At 46.7% G+C, this 21,180-nt stretch overlaps 1 protein-coding gene across 7 annotated transcripts in view; it reads right to left on the bottom strand.

Moving 5' to 3' along the window:
- Ca12 (carbonic anhydrase 12) overlaps window positions 1–21,180 on the bottom strand; it is a 54,570-nt gene that overhangs the window by 15,182 nt on the left and 18,208 nt on the right. For all 7 annotated transcript variants that reach the window (XM_087905339.1, XM_087905335.1, XM_087905333.1 and 4 more), the window contains 3 exons: window positions 4,565–4,744; window positions 3,457–3,602; window positions 190–285 (listed from right to left, as the gene is read on the bottom strand). In XM_087905339.1, the coding sequence (XP_087761465.1) occupies window positions 190–285; window positions 3,457–3,602; window positions 4,565–4,744 (422 nt within the window). The remainder of the gene's footprint in view (window positions 1–189; window positions 286–3,456; window positions 3,603–4,564; window positions 4,745–21,180) is intronic.

Genomic DNA, 21,180 nt, shown 5'->3' with positions numbered 1-21,180 from the left:
GCCTAGATACAGAAAAAGCTTCCTCTGAGAAAAGAGAGAAGGAGCTTTCTAAGCAACAGCCCTGCTCTAGAGGCAGTGCAGGGCCAAACAGGAGCAGCTCAGCACCAACCGCTGTGCACAGCACACATGCCTGGTCCTGGCACCATCCCCGCTACAGACTTCACGTGAGAAACCCTCTGAACCACATACCTCGATGAGAACGGCAAGAACAGCGAGGCCTTCTGACTTGTCGCTAGCGGCCCTGAAGTCAGGGTACAGGTCTGAGTTGTAATGGACGATGTGCAGCTGCAATAGGAGAGAAGGCGCCCAGGAGGGGACAGGTGACTCACGGGAACCTTCTGTTTCTGAGGAAGACTTGAATCCAACCAGAAGGATAGGCATCTAGCTCTCCTCTCCCACAAAAGAAATGATCCCTCACCCTTAGCATCTGTCCCCAGTTTTCCCCTTTCCCCAGTCCTCTCCAACCTGTAAACCAGGGCACATCCTGTCTAATTCATTGGCTTCCTAGTGTCTAATAAGGCACCTGGAAAGTAGCAGAGGTATAACAGACATGAATGGATGGATGAATGAATGAATGAACGAATGGGTTTTTATATTAACCATGAGAAGATGTTGGTACTTTGGAGCTCTTTTCTCTCTCTCTCTCTCTCTCTCTCTCTCTCTCTCTCTCTCTCTCTCTCGTTCTCTCTCTCTCTCTGGAGCCTGGAGCCAAGTAGTTTCCTGTAGTTTGACATCCCTGTACTTGCTCTGGACGCAGTAGGGATGGGGCAGGAAACCAGCTGCCGGCTACAACTTCATCATGATTGATAATGCACAAAACCCTGGTGTTTATCCCTCAGGCAGACAGAATCGCAGCATGGCTTTCCCAGCTGCCTTACCAGTCAGATTTTCAGAGCCTGTGAAACAAAATGACATCCCACACATGTAACTTTTATCTTCTCAAAATAAAATTCTAAGTGGTGGAGTTTTTAATCAGGTCAGAAGTTAATTATGAAGGTAAAGAGAAGTTTTTGAGAAATCCTAAATTTAGAAAGCGTAGGCACATATTATGACCCTTGTTATTATAAATCCTGCTTAATCTGACTTTTAATCCTAAAGATAGTATCACCAGCCGTCTGAAAACTTTCTAGTGGATAGCTCTAAATGCTAAATGCATGCATTCTATTCTGCTCCCTTGACTACTGCATGTGGAAATCTTTAACTCAATTTCTTTTTTTCATATTCATTTGTTATCTCCCTTTTTAAAAGGAATTTAGCATAAGGTCTATTTTTAATGTCATTACATAGCCCTTTTGCTGTTTTTCATTTCATTTTATTTTTTATAGATGTTTTGCCTGCGTGTATATATGTGTACCATGCGCATGTCTGGTTCCGGAGGAAGTCTGAAGAAAACACTGGCGGGAGTTACAGATATGCTTGTGAAATGTGAGGAAACAGGACCAGTGTCATTTGAGGGTGGTGGGGAGAATCTTACTTATTTAGCTTAAGTCAGTCTTGGGTTTGAAATCCTCCTAACTCAGCCTCTTGAGTGCTAGGGTTACCGGCTTGCTCCACCACATCTGGCGGTCGTGTTATTTCTTGTACGTCATCTTCTGCTAAGGCTTCCTTAAAAGCCCTTGCTTCGCCATCTTTCCCCATGAAGGACGGTCCACCACCTGGCCCACACCATCTTAGGATGGAGAAGCAGAGCTGACATCTGTTTGTCTAAATTACCCAAGATGGTTATTGCTTGACCTTTGCCCACAGTCTGCTTCAGTTCTTACCGTTTTCAGACTAAATTTAAAAAGTAAGTTAAAAGCTAATCTAGGTCTATGGGCATTCCCTGGTGAAGGAGTCAGAAAGAATCTTCTGTAGTCCCCACCCAATAGAACCACTACTTTAAAGAGATTCTCTACGGAGAATCCCCCGGTTGGGCTCGTCCTGATGCTTTATCTCTCGTGTTAGCAATTATGACCTATTTTTACCAGGTTTTGTCTGACGATTAGCTTAAGAGCAGAGGAAACAATAATTAGTAATATTTTTTAAGACTTTATTTTATTTTATTTTATTTATTTTAGCTAGGCATGGTGGTGCATGCCTTTAATCCCAGAACTCCAAAGGCAGAAACAGGAGGGTTTGGGTGAGTTCAAGGCCAGCCTGGTTTACATAGTAAGGTCCAGACCAGTGAGGGCTACATAGCAAAATTCTATCTCAAATGTTAAAAAGATTTGTGTGTGTGTGCGCGCGCACATGTGCTCATGTGAATATGGTGTCTGAGGAGGTCAGAAGAAAGCATCGGATCCACTGAAGGTAGCGTTATAAGCAGTTGTGAGCTCCCCAAACGTGTTCTGGGAACGAAACTCAGGTTCTTCGCAAGAGTAGTACGATGTTTTAATTGCTGAGCCATCTCTCTAGCACCCTGGAAATATTTTTAAATGTGTAAACTCTCCAAACCTACATCCTAGCTGCCACTTTATTCTCCCAGGGAGAAGCAGAAGCCTCAACATTGCAATTAGCTTGCAAGAAATTGCAGTTCTTGAGCTCCAGGGAAGGAAGGGTTTGCTCTGAAATTCATGAGCCTCCAGTCCTACCATTCTATTGGGCCAGAATCACATCCCCTCCACACTTGTAATAGACCTATAATTAGGTTGAGACGTTAAGCAGTTCAGCACTTGTGAACAGCGGAGAGAATGGTTGTATCATTATTTAGCGTGGGGTCTGCTGGCTGGCCATTTATCTCTTCCTATTTCCCTATATACAGACAGAGCCACATCCCCAACTCAGAGCTTGGAGTGGAAGAATGCAAGGACCCCTCACCATCCCATGCCATCTCATCCCATGCCTGTGAGACAGCAAGAACATTCTGCCTCCCTTCTCATCCCCTTTGGTACTTTGGATTAGAATCTCAAGGTGACATGGCACAGTGCTGTGCCCATATCCCAAACCATTTTCAGAGAATCTCTGCTCATAGTGATGCCCTGCACATCTTAGTGCCAGTCACCCCTTAATCTATGGCAAATTATAAGAGCGGTCCTGAATAAGTGTCCTCCTATTCCAAGTACAATTCATGACTAACAAGAGGAAGGAGGATGTGGGAAAGACATTTGTAAGCAGCATGATGTATGAAGACTGGGAAGCATGGGGGAGCGATGAGTCTGGTATGATTAAGCAATGAGCTGTGACAGCCAGGCAAGTTGTGAGGTCTTCATGGGCACACAGCAGAGTTTGTCTAGAAAAGGGCCACATGCATCCACCAAGCCATCTGCAAGGCTGGCCTTCTCAACAGCATCCCACAGCAAAAGAAACTGACAAACTCAGTATGCTCCAGCAAAGGAAGGGACAAAGACACCTGGCTAAAAGCAGGGAGTGAGACTTTCCTGTGCTGCCCACAAAGACTATGAAGGTTGCTCTATCCCAGTGACCACAGAGACGGGAGCCAGCGTCAGGTACTCTCTACCAGACTGGCCGTTCACTCACCTCGGCGGCGAAATGCTTCCCACTCACGGTGTGTTCAGAGCCACGGGGGTCGTTACGGTTCCCCCAGTGCAGGTGCAGCTGCTCCGCCCTGTACTGGTGAGGTTGGAGGCCCTGGATATACATGTCCGAGTTCAGATTCAGCCTCACTGTGAAGAATGGAAGAGCGGCCTTCAGAGCCCTGGCAAGCTGAACCTTGGCCAGACCAGCCCTGCTAGAAAGCAGGCAGGCAGGCAACCCCCTGCACAGGTACAAGTGGGTGCAGGAACAAGGGGGTAGACCAGAGCAATAATGCCTGCAGGTCCGAGACCTGGCCTCTTTCCCCCAGAGCAACTCCACTGGCCCCAGCACCTTCATGGATCTCTCTGGAAAGTATCAACTGTACGCCAATGATGGCTGTTTCTTTACTTATCCATGTATCATGCTCCTGATTGTGATAACAGAACCATCAGTGAAGAACTTCCCAAGTTGGAAAATTATATTCCAATGATAATTGCTATTTCAGAAGCATTTACTATACAACAGACTGATGTGCCCCATCTCTCGTGTTCTTCCAAATGACAATTCAAGGAAGTTAAAACTCTTATCCAGTCTGACGACTCATTAGTATCCGTGATGGGTAATCTTGGTTGCCAACTAAATTAATATCTGAAATCAACTACATCCTAAGCTGCTGGACACTCTTCTGAAGATTTCCTTGGTTGGAAAGACTCACCCTAAACCTGGGCTCGTGTGTGTGTGTGTGTGTGTGTGTGTGTGTGTGTGTGTGTGTGTCAAAGTCATGATTCAACCCCAGTCTGTCTGACTCTAAACCCTGAGTGTCCACCCACTGAATTGCTGGTTTCACCCTGGCAGCTTAGTCAATGGACCAGTGGGATCAGACCTATCTCTTCCCTCCCACTTCCACAAGAGATGGGATTCGGAAATGCGCTGCCAAGAAGTTTCACTGGAGCCAGAACTTGTAGCACACACCCCCATACACAAGGCAGTGGGCCAGGCATATCCCACAGCCTCCTCCTAGCTCCTTCTCCTGAGTGCCTCCAGGGGGCCCCTCCGAGCCAGATACAAGAGTCAGGCCAGGGAGTCAACAGTGCCTCAGACCTGCCCTTACCTGAATGGCCATCATTGGTCAGGTTCAACAGCTTTTCAGCAGACACATTGTAACCTTGGAACTGTAGGGGTGTGAGGCTGGCATCATACTGGAGGATGTCGCTATGTAGGTCTATCGGGGACTGGAGGAGGCCCCCACATGACGGGTACTTCTTGGCCCAGTTCTTTTCCCCAGTAGCACCTAGAAGGGGAGATCCAATCTCAAGCTTAGTTTTCCACAAGGAATATTGTCCCTACTGTCTAATCTCTGTTTATAAAATAACTCCTTTCTATTCCCTTATCTTTCCATAGGCAACCACACCATTCTGCATGAGGCAAATATATGTAATGGTCCCTTGGCTTCAGATGTGGACATAATCTGAGACTTGGCAGAGTCAGAAGAAATACTTGACCCCTTTGCTCATTGTAATGCTATGAGGGAGAAGAGTCGGCCCTAGTTTTAGAGGTAAACTATTCAAGAACTGGAGATACCAGCTTATAGAATCAGGCCCAGCAAACATCTCAGAACCATCTGCTGTTAAAGTCCTGTAGAGGTCGAAAGACTGGATTATCCCAGGCCAGAAACTAGGGCCCCCACCCAACCTCCACTTTATTGCCATGTTGACAAAGTACATATCCTCCCTACATGAAGACTGGAGACATCCAGCAATTTACCATCCACTCGTTGAGCGCCTATATACGCCACCTGTTTACTCCAGGTCTTGATGTCACCAAGTTGGATACTCTAGGGACATGCAAGCAAGTATTCTCATGGGGAAAATTCGATAAATCTGCCAAACTGTGTCAGGTTGCACCGTGGGTATCTATCATAGTTCAAGTAGGTCTCTGAGGCTGGTAGGTTCACAGTGTGATGTTCCTGATAGGAAACCCTGGGGATACAGACTCCTGATACCCACATCTAGAGTGCAGGATGCAACCCTGAAGCAGTGCTTGAAAAATATTGAGTAATTATAGGCCTGGCATCACAAAGCCAAGCGCAGCAGGGTTTTAACTGAAAGGAAGCCTGGTAATACTACAGTCTAATTATTGTAATAAAATTGACAGGTCCTCAGTGAAGAGAAACAGGCTTAGAGTGGAAATCATCCAGGGCTCACACTCGTTACTAAATACTGGCTAGCAGCCACTCCTCTATGAATGAAAACAACCATCCCATGTTCAGATAAACCAGTGGTTCTCAACCTGGGGGTTGACGACCCCAGGGGTCGAACAACACTTTTACAGTGGTCACCTAAGACCATCAGAAAACACAGATATTTACGTTACAATTCATAACAGTAGCAAAATTGCGGTTATGAAGTAGCAATGAAAATAATTTTGTGGTTGGGGGTCACCACAACGTGGAGAATTATATTAAAGGGTCACACCATTAGGGAGCCTGAGAACCAATGAAAACTATGTTACTCCCACAGGGAAAAATCTTGAAAGAATGTAAATCTGCGTTTAAAAGATTATCTTCCATGGTAATTAAATGGATTTTCAGACTACTGGTAAACATTTTCCCTCTAATAACTGAGACCTTGGGAGGCTATAACTAAGAAACTGTGTAAATTATGTCCTACGTAGTCATTATTAGAAGTTAGAGCCACACTGGGTATTTGGGGGAGAGAAATCAGCATGTTAAAGATAGAGTCAGTGTGCCCTAGGCTTCAGCAGAAAATGAGGCGGGAACACGGAATGCCCAGGTAACACGCCTGCACCACCACCTGTTCCCCTGCCTTGGTGAGTGGCTACAGCCAGGGCATGTTCCCCACTGGAGCTGCTGCTAGCCTTCGTAGAAATGGCAGCGTTGGATACCGTATTCTGGAAGGTCCCTCCTGGCTCCCGAGATCCAACATTTATGAAGATTACAGGACTAAGCAGCTTCGCCCTCTGCACCAGGCAAGTCGGAACGACTCACGGAGGCTCGGCCATGTCGAGGCAGCTCTAGTGCGTGTGATAAAATGCCCGGTGGGAACCAGCTTCAAAAGTGAAGGTGCAGGATGCTGGTGTCCCCAAGCAGTCTGGGGTGTAGACACCACCTCCCCAGTCCTGGCCTCTGTCCACAGGCAAGCTAGTCACCGGCACCAGTCACAGGCCTTGTGGCATCAGGGTCTGAAAAGCCTTTTCCACCCCCCCGGCTTCTTTTACCATCAGCAGCAGGATTTATTTTAGCGGTTTGACCCTTCTAGAGACTATAACCTTGACATAGCCACTGGGAGAAGATGAAAGTGTTTTGTGGATGAAATACTGAGATGAAGTAATCTGTCCAAATTTAGACTTTGACTTAATGCCAGAGTTACCTGGCTTGGATCATGAAGCTTTGGTGTCTTCTCTCCGGGTGTTTATCTGGGAAATTCTGTGCATCTGTTTCCTCCCCCTCTCTCCCACATTCTCCTCGGAGGCGAGGAGTGCCTCCTTCATCCCATTTCCTACCGTGCCTGGCACATGGCAGGTCCTCACATGCTTACTAATTCTCCCACCTGTTTCCTGCTTATTTCTCTAAGGGTACTTGATTACCCGTTTGAAGTCCCCCGCATGCTTTTTTCCCTTTAAAAAAGAGTGGGAGCCAATTATGGTGGAGCCTATCCAGAACCCAGTGCTGCTTCCTACTCCTTCCCTCCCTCCCCCTTTCTCTCTTTCTCTTTCTCTCTTTCTCTTTCTTTCTTGTCTGTGTCTGTCCCTGTCTCTGTCTCTGTCTCTGTCTCTGTCTCTCTCTCTCTCTGTGTGTGTGTGTGTACAGGTGCATGCATACTCTCGGTTAGCTAGTCTGTGAGCTTCTTGGGAGAATAGATTCTCCTGCCTCTGCTCCTCATCTCAGGATAGGAATGCTGGGATTATAGATGTGTGCCACCATATCTTGCTTTGTCACATGGGTCCGGGCGTTCACAGTTAACCCGTTTACCCGCTGAGCCATCCTGCAGGTCCTCTGTAATCCTAGTACATGTGTGTGGAGGCAAGGGGATCAAGGACTCCAGGCCAGCCTTGGCTGCATAGTGAGTTTGAGGCCAGCTCAGTTACATGAGACCCTGCCTTTAAAAAAAAAGTTTGAAAATGAGATCACTTGTTCAGGTCCAGACTATCTTTTTAAGTCCTCCTCTGCAAGGATTGGTTCTGGGTGGCTGGGGCCACTTGTTGGCAAGGAGACCCTGCTTTCCATGCTACAGTGCGGGATGTGGCCTTGTAAATAGGACTTCACAGAGTTCATAGACCTCTCCACTACATTAGGACGCTTTGCCCTTGCACACCTGGGGACAGTGTCACACAGCTTCATGGTGTCCTGACTTGGGAATCTAGAGAGGGAGACCCATGGCTAGGCACCTAGACAATCAATATCAAATATGACAGCAGCAGACTCTTTGTCTTTGTCCTCCGGTTTCTGTCTAGTCCAGGTGATCTGCAGCCACAATAGGCCTGGGAAGGCTACAATTTCTCAATTGAGTCTCAGCTATCACAATCTCTCTCTCTCTCTCTCTCTCTCTCTCTCTCTCTCTCTCTCTCAACTGAGACCTTGTTCCTCTGATTCTCTGCCCACATCTCTCCAGTGCTGGGATTACAGGCATGTACCACCATGCCTAGTTTAGGTGGTGCTGTGTCTCAACCATTCTACCAGTGGAGCTACCAACCCAGCCCCAGCTTTCAGACTCTTGCCAAGTGTTCTTTACCAGAGAGCCTGTGCCGGGAGCAACTCTTACAAAGCGGCGCCTAAAAACACTTGCCTTTGCTCTGGGTTTCCTTGACACCTCTTCCATTGGCTGGACCCCATCCTTAGCTCCATCCCATGATTATGAAGGAGACCATGTACAACCGAAAGTGTGTTTTCCCAAGTAAAATTAAGACATTATTTCTTTCTAGTTCACTAATTTCCCTACTGGTGGCAAAAAGAAGTGGACATATCTTTGTTTTAAAATATAAAGTTGGATTAGTACAGCACAGTTCAAAACGTCTCTCGTGACTTCTGACTGGTGATTGTCAGGCCCAGGGTTCAGGACCCGCATTATCTGAGAACCAGATTATTTATGTAGGGGAAATTTCAACTGCATCCAACAGCAGAGGGAGATAAGCAAGGTGCACTCCACATCACCCAGCTGTGACAGCTTATGAGTTACAGCCGGGCCTGTTTCATCTTCGCCATCTGCCCGGATCACTCCGAAACAAGCCAGGTTGATTTCATCTGCACGTGTCTCAGTAGGCTTGCCTAAACCATGAGCCCTCAAAGCAAAAACACAATACCACTGTCATCCCTGCAAAGCTAAGTTAGAATTTCATATTACCAAATTCAGCCAGCATTCAGTTTTACAACTCGATCATAGCGTCTCTCTTTTTCAAAGAGGCAAACTAGGAGTTTATTAAGAAATGGTGCTAAACTGGGTGGTGGTGATGCACACTTGGAATCCCAGCACTCAGGAGGCAGAGAGGCAGGCATCTCTGAGTGTGAGACCAGCCTGGTCTACAGAGTGAGTTCCAATATAGCCAGGGCTATACTGGATACACACAGTTAGAGAAACCCTATCTCAAAAAAAAAAAAAAATGAAGAAAAGCAAGGAAAAGAAAGAAAGGAGGGGAGAAAGGAAGAAAGAGAAAGGGTGCTAACAAGTTTATGTGTTGCTGTTAGGGAAAAAAAGGGCAGTCAGGAAAAGGGCGGTTATAGACACAAGGCAGAATTCTAGAGGACCTCTTATTTAAGTGTCTTAGCATTAGCCCCAGATACAGCATCGGTGGCTTCCGCAGTTACACTGTTCAAAGGGCTTCTAAGAGAACTGGGTATTACAGGCTGATAGGATTAAACCCATAGGTCACAGGGTACTACGGAGTCTTTACTAGATCTCAGTTACAAAGGAATCCAGGCATGTTTTCACTATAAGCAGGGTTCATGCTCCTGTTCTGAGATTCTCAGAAAGTTCCAGCTGGGGAAGAGGTCAGGTTAAATCCGAAGGTCATGAGCCAGTGAGACAGCGCTGCAGGGAAAGAGCTTGATGCCCAAGCTTGAAGACCTGAGTTCGATTCCTGGAACCCATGTAAAGGTGGATGCAGAGAGCGGACTCTATAGGATTGTTCTGTGTGGCTATATATATACGGCACATGGTAATTTTTTAAATCCAAAGGTCATATACGCTTAGGCTTAGGCATAATTTATTGCCTTTTAAATTTTTTATAATGCATGTATGTGCAGCTGGGCACATGGGTGTATGGACACGAGCATGCCCCCAAGTTCATGCAGAGACGCAGAGCCAGAGAACACCTTGTAGGAGTCAGTTCTCTTCTCCCATCACGTGGGTCCCCAGGATCACACTCCGGCCATCACCCTGGGCAGTAAGTGACTTTGCCCACCCAGCCATCTCCCAAGTCCTTTGCTGTTGTTTTTAGCATTCTTTTATTGTCATTATTGATATTAATATTATTTGCAGTGCTGGTAATAGACTCTATGGCCACATGCCTGCCAGGAAAGCTCACTCCCACTTCCTTCCAGCCCTCCCCTCTGCTGTTTGAACATTCTTATCTGCAGTATCTCTATGGAAAAGAGAATGTTGTCTCTATGTGGGCCGTACTCATGGTGAATTTTAGTTATGTTAAAACTCTTGGCTCTCAGCAGAAGAGGGGCCTCAGTCAGTCTCCAGAGTGATGGTCTCCTTTCCCTTCCTGTGTCCTCTCAGCTCCCCCATCTCTCGATCCAGGCTCAATTTTCCCATCTTGAAATTTTTACCCCTCAATTTTATTTATTTTTTAAAATTATTTATTTATTTATTTGTATACAATATTCTGTCTGTGTGTATGTCTGCAGGCCAGAAGAGGGCACCAGACGTCATTACAGATGGTTATGAGCCACCATGTGGTTGCCGGGAATTGAACTCAAGACCTTTGGAAGAGTGGGCAATGCTCTTAACCACTGAGCCATCTCTCCAGCACCTACCCCTCAATCTTATGGGTTGATGGTGACCTAAGATTTCAGTTTTTGAAATGTCCTCACTGTTGAGCTGCTAGATCCTGCCTCCCCAGCATCTAAGGTCTAGACTTGCCTTCCCTGAAAAGGAGGACATGGGAAAGCCTCAGCTTGGAAGGCCTGAGGGAAGATGACAGTGGCCGTAGGGACACAGCCTTCTACTGCAGCCGGACCCCTTACAAAGACATTGCTCAGGTGAAACCACAATGCCTGACTGTGCAGATGAAAGTAATTTCAGTCTGAGTCAGTACGAAGCAAAGTTCAAACTGACAGAGAAACAGTTTTAACGGAGATCGAAGTGTGGACCTCAGGAGGAGAGAGGGCACGTAGGGAAAAGATGTATGCACCCAAGCCATGGTGCAGTTTTCTTGAGAGACAGCTACCAGCTGATAAGTTGTTAATCATCTTTGTTTTGTTTTGTTTGTAAAATTTAGTATTCAGTAAGGGCCACATGTTGCAACAGTCAACACATTGGGCCCAGGTCACCCAGGTTTGGTGGTACTGTGCCTTATCAGACAACACCTGGGCCTCACTCCTGCCACATTCAAAATCTCAGCCAGGAGAACCCTGCTTGTCCTCTGCCCTCAGCTGGTCGAGTCACAACTTTCCGGTACCACCTCCTCCATCTCAGGCTAGACCCTCACCATGTCACCCTGCGAGAGCCCTCCATAGGCTGCCCCGCCTCTACCTTCCCGGTGACACTGTCAGGCTTCCTCTCTTGCTTTGGTCAGATTAATCCCATTATCCTGCTGTAACCAGATTGCTCTAGTGTGCTCTAACGGCAGCCTTGCTTCTGTGGCCTGGCCGTTCCAAACATGCTCTCCTCATCCCCCTCCCAGGAAGACAAAGCAGAAACTAGCCATTTTCCACATTTTTAAAATAGCCCAGTCTGTCCCTGCTTGTCCAGCCCCGCACTTTTCTTTCTCCTCTACCAAACCTTCCAACCCTGATCTCTTCCACCATCTGCATGGAAGTATATTCAGGCCTCGCCACAGAAGAACAGAACAAACCTTCTTGTAACCACCGTTCTAGTCTCATCCCTTTTTGGCTGAATTTTTAAAATGCGTTTAAGAGCCCAACTTTACCCATGGTTTGTAGCTGCATTGCGTGTTCACAGGGAATGGCCTTCAGGGATCTGCAGAGATCTTTGGAAAGAGCAGGAGTCTGGGGATGGCCTCAGGCAACTCAGGTGCAGAAAGAGTTGAACCACTGCCCTTGTAGGAACCTCCAGCTGGCTGGCTGAGAAGTTCAGCCATAATGAAGCAGACACTGGCTTTGGCAAGATTTGAGCTGGGCTTTGAGAAATAGATGAGTTTCAGAAAGGCACAGATTTTCAGCGCAGGACATCTGTGAAGTCTGTGGGCACAGCATGTTCAGAGACTAGAAAAGCAGACCTGACAGACATCAGAAGGGGGACAGGGTCCAGCCTGGAAGATCAGAATTCATCCTGGGTTCAAGAAGGCACTCAGTGAGGGGTTGCCGAATGCTGCAGACCAGAACACAGCAGCCTGTCTGAAAACGACACCCAGATAATGAAAACCCAATCAGAGATCCTGAGACTCTGCAGGCTGCAAGAATGATGGATGAAGAGGAGGATCAGCTTTGGGAAGACAGCCATCTGAATGGCTGGCCTTCTGAGGGGGACGCAGCCAGAGCAAGTCAGCCATCCTAAAAGCAAGGATGTGATTTCTAGCCCTGTGTTCATCTCTAGTTCTTTTGTTTTTAATATACACTGTATCTTTACTTTCTTGTCCTTTGGTTTCATTCGTTTTTTTGTTTTGTTTTGTTTTGAGACAGGGTCTTACCATGCAACCTTGATTGGCCTAAAACTTAATTCATAAATACCAGGCTTGCCTCAAACTTGGGGCAGGCCTCCAGTCTCTGACTCTCAAGTGCTGGGATCACAGGCATGCACAACCACATTCAACTTATTATGCATCTTATTTTGAATTTTGATTACAGAAAATTTCTAAACATCAACAAAAGTTAAGACACATAATATGGGCTGGTGCTGAAGCCGGAGAGGAGATGGTTTGCCTCAGTCCTCAGCACTGCAGAGCTCCAGGACTGACCACGTGATTGTTCTCTCAGCACCCCAGGAGGTAAAACTAGAGTTCATGGCCAGCCTAGGTCACCTGAGGCCCTGTTTAAAGACAGAGAAAGAAGACTAAAGACCACTTTGTACTGTCTTTCACGACTTCAGTAGTTTGAGTTACCCCCAGGCTCCTCCATTTCCTCCCCCAACTATGGAAGAAAATCTGCCAGTGCTGGAGAGTTTTTTGGCAACTTGACACAAGCTACAGTCATTTGGGAAGAGGGAACTTCAAGAGGAAATGCCCCCACCAGATTGGACTGTGGGTAAGCCTGGAGGGCATTTTCTTTATTAGTGATTGATGTGGGAGGGGCTGGCTCACTGTGGGCAGTGTCACCTGTGATCTTCCTGATTTGTATAAAAAAGCAGGCAGAGTCAGCCCTGGGGAGCAAGCCAGTAAGTGACTTTTCACAGCGTCTTCAGTTCCTGCCTTTAGGTTTCTGTCTTGAGTTCTGGCTCTGACTTCCGTCAGTGATGGGGTGTGACCTGAGAGTTGTAAGCTGAGAATAATCCTTTCCTCCCCAAGTGCTTTTTGGTCATGGTGTTTATCAGCGCAATAGAAACTTTGGTCAAGACATGCTGATATTTATGTATCACTAAAGATAAGGGTTCTTTAAACCAGATGCTCATTTCGTATGTAACACCTGTTTATAATTCATTACTATCATTAAATATCCAGTGACTTTTCAAGTTTCCCTGATCACCTCTTAAAGCGATCTTAAGAGTTTGTTTGTAGCCCTGGTGCTCAGAAGGCATCCGCACACACAGCATGAGATGCATTACTGCTCTGGGCGAAGAATTTATGCAAGTGATTGAAGGATAATTTTATAACCTGTTTGCAGACATGGTGTCTGGGTAAAAAAAAAATATATGGGTCAAGTAATTTCTTAGGTTTATGTTCCTGATACATCCACATTATAGCACACATCATAATAATAAAAGCATGACGCACGTAATTACCCTTAAGGCTTGTTAACAATTTCTCACTGACAACCCTGTGTGCTCAAGATTAATAACAATTTTATGTTATTTTTAATTATATGTGTATATGTGTGGGTGCAGGTGTGTGCATCTGAGCGCAGTGCCCACGGAGGCCAGAGGAAGAAGCTGGATCCCTTGAAACTGGAGCTTAAGGCAGCGGTGAGCTACTTGCAATGGGTGCTGGGAATCAAACTCAGGTCTCTGGCAAGAGCTCTTAATCACTGATCCATCTCTCCAGCCCCACAGTTTTAAAGAAAATATATATTATTTGTGATTTGACAGGATCTTATGGAGTTGGACTGACAACAATAATAAAAAATAAAGGTATATTCATGGTCTTGTCTCTGATTTTAAGGTTGGCTTTTGGGGCTTTTTCTTAAAAATTGGTTGTTCAGTCTTGACGACTGCCCCTGACTTTTTTGGTCACACTCTCTGAGGTCAGTGCCTTGGGTGTCCACGTGGATGCTTAAGCCAGGCAGCTGGCTTTGTCTCTTCAGATTGGCTACAAAAACAGATCAGAACTGTTTGGCTATGAGGCAAAGTTGACATTCTAGATGTTGGTGAGACTTTTGCCAACCACCAGTCAGATTTTCCATACAATGAACATTTGTAGGTTTTGGTTAGTCTCTCAAAGGCTTCCCAGTTTGTTGTAGTCAGGAATCTAGGGAAAGCAAAAGCACGGCTAGTCCTAGTACATATATGTGCATGGAAATGACCAGCGATTGTAAAGCACCCATGAATGCACACTTAACTATATAGGATGCAGTAACAATAAAACTGTTTAAGGGCTGGGGTGAGAGTTCACACGGGTGCTGTAGGAATTCCTACTGCCAGTAGCCTTTAAGTTACCCGCCCACTTGGGTGTGGCCTCTTGTACTATTTATGCTAATGTAAAGCTCTGGCCGTGCTCTTTTCTGGCTGTGGGATTCAGTTGCTATTCTCCGTTCTAGCAAAGGATTGTGTTTTGTGAGTCTACCCCTAAATAAATAACCCTCTATTATTCTCAGTTCTGAACTAGAGTGGGATTTCTTTTAAGTGTCCTTTTCATATGGTAAAGTACTTGTCACACAAGCATGAGGGCATGAGTTTGATCCTCAGCACCCATGTAAAAAACTACATGTGCATGCACTTGTAATTACAGCTGGAGAGGCTGATAGAGGCTCTCTGGGCCACACTGGCCAATGAGCCTAGCTAAAAACTGGCAAGCCCTGGGTCCTAGTGAGAAACCATGCATCAAAAATAAGGTGGCCAACTCCCAAGGAACAGCACCCGAGGTTGACCTCTGGCCTCCACACCCATGCACGCGTGCGCGCGCACACACACACACACACCTTAGTAGATATGTATTGAATAAAGGAGAAAAATCTCTAATTAATTTCCTTTTGGGACTACTATTTAATTTTGAAGTTATTCGTTTCTTCAAATGGTGCCTTCAGTGTGCCAGGCATTAGACCCAGTATTGAATACTATGGATGACGAAGCAGATCTGCTTTCTGTCCTTGTACAGTTATATTTCAGGTACCAAGACCATCACAAATAAACAACCACGACACCAGTCAAATAACAGTCTGCAGTTGGGGCTTCCGAGAAACTGAACCAGGGCTGTGATGGAGGAAAGAGGAAACCACTGCTGGGCAGAGGTACAGGTGACTTTCCGGAGAAGGTACCATCAGTGTTGAAGCTTAAAGAATGAGATAAAATGACCCAAAAACAAAGCTGGAGGAGCAGTCTTCCAGATGGAGAGCCTGGGGCGCCTATGGACCTGCCAAAGCCGATAGCAGGTGTCTGTCAGGTGCACAGGAGGCGTGCACTCAGAGAGAACTGGGGTCCACTGGGCTTCTTGCCAAGGAATATACTCTGTGTTGAGGCTGAGCAGGGATCATTCATGGACCTCTACATGTTAAAGAGATCTTTCTCTCAGGGGGCTGGTGCCTACCTCTCACTAGAGAGGTCATCCATCAGTCCCGATCCTGTAGCTAGAACCACAGAAAAGGCAGTTAAGCCCCAGAATCCCATTCAGGAGGGAAGAAGAACAGCCTATTTCCTCTAAAACCAACTCAGAACCATGGAGTTCTAGGATATTCTTTGAATATATAGCTACATTTTAAAATATAAAGTACACTTTATTCCTGGAGTTCATTGGGAAGTTATTTTTTAAAAATATATATATGGTTTCTCACAATGAACCTAAGCACATTTGGCTGGACTTGAAGGAGCTGCTCCAAAGGCCACTCTGTCCCCTGGGTTTTACTTTACAGACGAATCAAAGTAGACAGAGTTCTCTAATGGTGCCTAAGCCATCCTTTGTATCCGGATTTTATCTTTATTGTATCTGTTTTAATTTGGGTCAATTTAAGAGGCAGAATCAGCTTAGGCCTTGTAAAGTCCACCCCAGGGCACTCTGCCACCATTTCTGTATCTGCCATAGTGGGAGGGACCGATGGTGCAGGTAGCGAGGATGAGGCTGGGTTTGTCAATCAACTCTGCTAGCCAATGCAAACCTTCTCTTTCTCCTCCCCTTCCATACCCCCCACCCCTCCCCACCACACCCCCGCCTATAATCCTCTCTAGTATTCTCCAATATTGCTGGAATAAAGGACAAAAGGTCTCCATAATTATTCACACTCTGATGTCAAGGTTTTTGTCGGGTCCTTTCTGGAAGAAAGCCTTTTATAGCGAGGAGGGTGGGGTTTCCAAGATGTCAAAGGTAAATTATCTATTTGCTTTTGCTCCTCCATCTCAGCCACCCTCTTGGCAGGCCCTCAGGACCCGCTGTCTTCTCTGCTTGTCACAGAGAAGCCACAGTTCCTCCCTGGACTGCTCCCTGCTGCTCTCACCTTGCCTCTTTATCCCAATGGGCTGAACTTCTTGGCAGCTCCCCAGAATATCTGCCTGCTCACACTCTAAGGCAGATCAAAATACTTCCCTGCTCTGTGCTTGGTCTTTCTACCCCAGTGGTCCAGTGGTCCTTAAAGTCTCCCAGCACCATCATCTCCCTAGAGCTCCTTCAAGATATATACCCTAACTGGGAAGGTAGCTCAGTTAGAGATATATCTTGAAGATGGAGCACTGGCCTACCATGAAAGAAGCCCCAGATTCTACCCCAGCACCAGATGAAGTGTAGAGAGGCACATGAGGAATTTCACCTCTCAGGAGGTAGAGACAAGAGGATCTGAAGTTCAAGGTCACCTCTGGCTAAAAATCAAGGAAACAAGAAAAGCAATCAAACAATGAAGGCTCTCAGGCCCCATCCTAGACCTACTGAACCAGACTGTGTGGGCAGACACAGGGCCTGTTACTGAATATCACCTCTCCAAGTGATCCCAGTGCCTGCCAAGGACTAAGACACAGTGCGCTAGATGGCGGCTTGCGGTGTGTGTGTGTGTGTGTGTGTGTGTGTGTGTGTGTGTGTGTGATTCCTGCTAAAGAGGCTGGATATCCTGAAGTATTCAACAAATAGTTCTTGAATTAAAAAGACCACAGAGACGACAAACTGGCACAGCAGGTGCTAACGTGGCACTAGCCCGCCCTGAGAATGAAAACAAGCAGCTGCCTGTGCAAGCCCCACGCATGCATGGCGTTCTTGCTGGTCTTCTTTGACTCGTGGACGAGGGAACCGCGCTAGGTGTGAAACTGCTGAGTCCACAGCAGACTGTGGCCACTGGCCTGGCTAGACAGCAACGTTATTCATAAAGCCAAATAGTGGAAATAACCCGTATCTCTCAACAGAAGGATGAATAGGCAAAACCATCGCACAGACAGCCAGAAAGGGCCCATCTTATTCCAAGAACCCAACCCACAGGACGCCCGAGGGGTTGAGTAGGCCTCTGTATTTTCACAACAGCCACCACGAAGGCAAACACATAACAGAGGCCCCTAGACTTTTACCCAAAGGTTGAAGAAAGTATTCTCTGTTTCACAGGGTCCAGACTCAGAAGAGTGGTTGCCACACTTGTTACAAGACAGAACACCGAGTCTTTCTGAAACTCCATGTTTCTGATGCCGTAGTTTAGAGATAGAGCTGTAAACTCTGCATGTCTAATACATCCATCCCCCTGAAGTACTGCTGTTGCTGGGCTGGGCTCCACATTTTCAAACCACTGGCCTAAGGCAGTATTTACCAAACTTTGCTGCACATAGGAATTTCTGTGAGCTTCTAATCTTGCCTGACCCTGGCTGTGAGGTTTTGCTTAACTGGTCTCAAGCTACCCCAGGAGCCCGATGTTCAGCTAAAGCTGAGAGGAGCGGGTGGAGACCCTCATGTGATCAAAGGCCGGGTGGATGGAGCCACAGCCATGGTTTTCTCTCCTGACAAGGCAAGGTTACAGTTCTGTTTTATAACAACAACCAAGAAATTTTTTTAGCCAAGGCTATGTCTCAGGCTAGCCTCAGTTTCCATGTAGTTTAGAATGAGCTTGAACTTCTGGATTCAGAGTCCATAGTCCTCACTGTGATGTCATAGAATCCATTAACTTTGAACATCTGGTGGTCCTGCCTCTCCCTCCTGAGTCCTGGGTTATAGACATGTACAACCACATTAACGTTTATGTGGTGCTGGGTCTGAACCCAGCACTTCATGCATGCTAGGCAAGCACTCTACCAACCTGATCTGCAATCCTAGTCCCCTTTATAAAACTTTTTTTTTTTAAAAAAATTTACATTTATGAAGTGGAAGGGGAGTGGGAGGAAACATATTGCACATTCTTATTCAAACTATTAAAATGAGAAGGATTTAATTTTAAAAATTGCATGTACTTATTTGCGTGTGGGGGGGTCTGAATATAACTTGCAAGAATCAGATTCTTACCTGCCACCAAATCGGTCCCAGGAATTGAACTCGGGTGGTCAGGCTTGGTGGCAAGCCCCTTTATCTGCTGACCCATCTCACCACCCCCTCAGTCCCTTCTTTCACGTGATATAATAGACAAGGAATAAAATACTCTCAGTGTGTAGGAAACCACCAACTCTGTTTAGTTCTAGAATATTTTCATCACCCACAAAAGACACCCAAAACCAGTCAATGGTTACTACCCACTCTTCTCCTTCCAGGCCCTGGCAACCACTACTCCACCTTCTCTATGGAGTTGCCTATTCTGTCTATTTTCTATAAATGCAGTCACATGATATGTAATCTCAGAGTGGCTTCTCTCCTTTAGCATCATAGTCTCAAGGTTGTCCTTCTAGCATGAAGTCACTCTCCATTCCTTTTCACAGCGGAGTGCTATGCCATTCTGTGTATATACTACAATTTACTCATCCATTCATAGGGCTGATCTTATTCTAATTTAAGCATTTGATTCTAGTGAAATTGCTTTTGCTCTTTCGCGTAAAGCAGTTGTTGGCAAATGTAGAACATCGTGGTTTCTCCCTCTCAGGTTTCAGCAAACAAGCTATGAATGAACCTGGGAAGCAGTAGGAAAAGGCTGGGGGTCAAGAAGGCTGTTATTCATAACACGCTCCTGGGTAGAAAGAGAAGACTTTAAATATCAGGAGGTACAAGCGGATATAACAATGCTCCTGGCACGGAAAGGACACTATGGGAGAGTAAACACTGTGGGTGGGGGCAGCCTCCCTGGCAGGCGGCTTCCCTGGCAGACAGATTTGCAAATGTCACAGGTGCTTCTCTGCAGCGGTGCAGCTGCTCATCTGCTGTTTGTCAGGTGCTTCCCTGCAGCGGTGCAGCTGCTCACCTGCTGTCTCTCAGGTGCTTCCCTGCAGCGGTGCAGCTGTTTAGCTACTGTCAGGTGCTTCTCTGCAGCTGTGTAGCTGCTCACCTGCTGTCAGAAACTTCTCTGCAGCGGTGCAGCTGCTCGCCTGCTGTCTGTTAGGTGCTTCTCTGCAGCTGTGTAGCTGCTTACCTGCTGTCAGGTGCTCCTCTGCAGCAGTGCAGCTGCTCGCCTGCTGTCTATCAGGTGCTTCCCTGCAGCGGTGCAGCTGCTCATCTGCCGTCAGGCACACTGCTTTCCCTCACTCCTTCTCCACTTCTACCTTCTCAGGGCTCGTCTCTTACACAGGAGAGGCTGGGGAATGGGGCCAGGACTTGACTGGCATTTGCACAGGGGGTCAAGGAAAATTGGAATGTCTAAGCTGAATGCCACTCTGGACTGGTGACTAGTTGTGGATCTTTCGTGTCTGTCCACTGGGTGAGAACCACCCCCTCCTGGTCTGGCTTCTCTCTGCTCTGAATACCTTACAAGAGCCGCCCGCCTGCTCACTTCTGCATCTTCCCCTCCGATTCAGACCTTGACTGCTCACTCTGCTCAAGTTCATGTCCACAGGGCACTGGATCCAAAGGCTCATTCTTCTGCCCTCTTTTTCTCTGCACACTTCACCCCTGCTGTGCTCTGTCTTGCCTGGGCCACTTTTTTCTTTTCCTTCCCTTTTCATGTTATAAGAGGCGATCTCACTGTGTGGCCCAGCCTGGCTTCGAATCTCTCATCCTCCAGCCTCTGTCTCTCAAGTGCTGAGATCACAGATGTGCAGCCCTGCAGCCCCAGCTGTCTCTCAAACTTCTCCTCACTGTTTCCAGGACACGGTTTTGTCTACACTCCCACCTTAAATCTCTCGCTCTTCTGAATCTCTGTGGCGTTGTGGCTGTGTCCCTAGCCTTTATAGCCAAGTCATCTCTCTAGCCCAAGGCTGCCTGTCTCTCAATGTGAAGTGTTTGGTGGCTTTTTTCCTTGGCTTTTCTTATTAGACATGCCTCTGGGATGATCTATTCCCTTCTTATCCCATATGATTCTCAGGGATCAAACTTAGGTTGTCAGGCTTGGTGGCAAGCACCTTTAGTCTCTGAGCCATCTGCTGTAATATCTGTTTTCATGTCTGCTTCCCCTTAACCATCAATCCACTTTGGGTAAGTCTGTGGCCCTGATCCCACCTATATACCACCAAATGATCAGCCCACAGAGCAAATGGACAACAACCGGGGGAAGGATAGATGAGCCAGTGGACGAGCAAGTATCCAAAAACTCCCTCTGAAGTGGAGTTGGATATGAAACATGAAGAAGACAAACTGGCACGGGGGTGGGGGTGAATTTATAAGCATGTTCACATCCTAGGGCAGCCTTCCTGGCATTGTGGGAGGGAGTGTTTTGAAAACCCTTCTGGGTAGAGAGATGTTCAGTCAGTAAAGAGCTTGTCACGCAAGCATGAGGACCTGAGTTCAGATCCCTAAGGCCAATGTAAATATCAGGCTCAGTGATGCATATCCATAGCCCAGCGCCAAGGAGGAACAGGCAGGCAAGCTCCCTGTGACTCCTTGGCCAGCCAGTTTAGCTAAATCTGTGAGCTCCAGGTTCAGTAAGAGGTTGTCTCAAAAGATAGATAGATAGATAGATAGATAGATAGATAGATAGATAGATAGATAGATAGATAGATACAGAGATAGATACAGAGATAGATAGATACAGAGATAGATAGAGGAAAACACCCAATGTTGACCTCTGAGTGCACATATACCACAACAGAGAGAGAAAGACAGAGACGGAGAAATCCTTCTCTTGGTCATCTGAAGCTGTAGCTCATGTTAGAGTGCTGGCCTAGCGTACGCAAGGCCTTGGGTCCAATCCCCTGCCCAGGAGAAAGGGAGAGGAAGGAACGGGGGACGGGGAGAGGCCTCTTAGCA

The sequence above is a fragment of the Myodes glareolus genome, chromosome 4 (genome assembly GCF_982192425.1).
Source record: "Myodes glareolus chromosome 4, mMyoGla1.1, whole genome shotgun sequence".
NCBI lineage: Eukaryota > Metazoa > Chordata > Mammalia > Rodentia > Cricetidae > Myodes > Myodes glareolus.
Note: the sequence above shows the minus strand (reverse complement) of the source record. Positions and strands in the feature narration are given on the sequence as shown.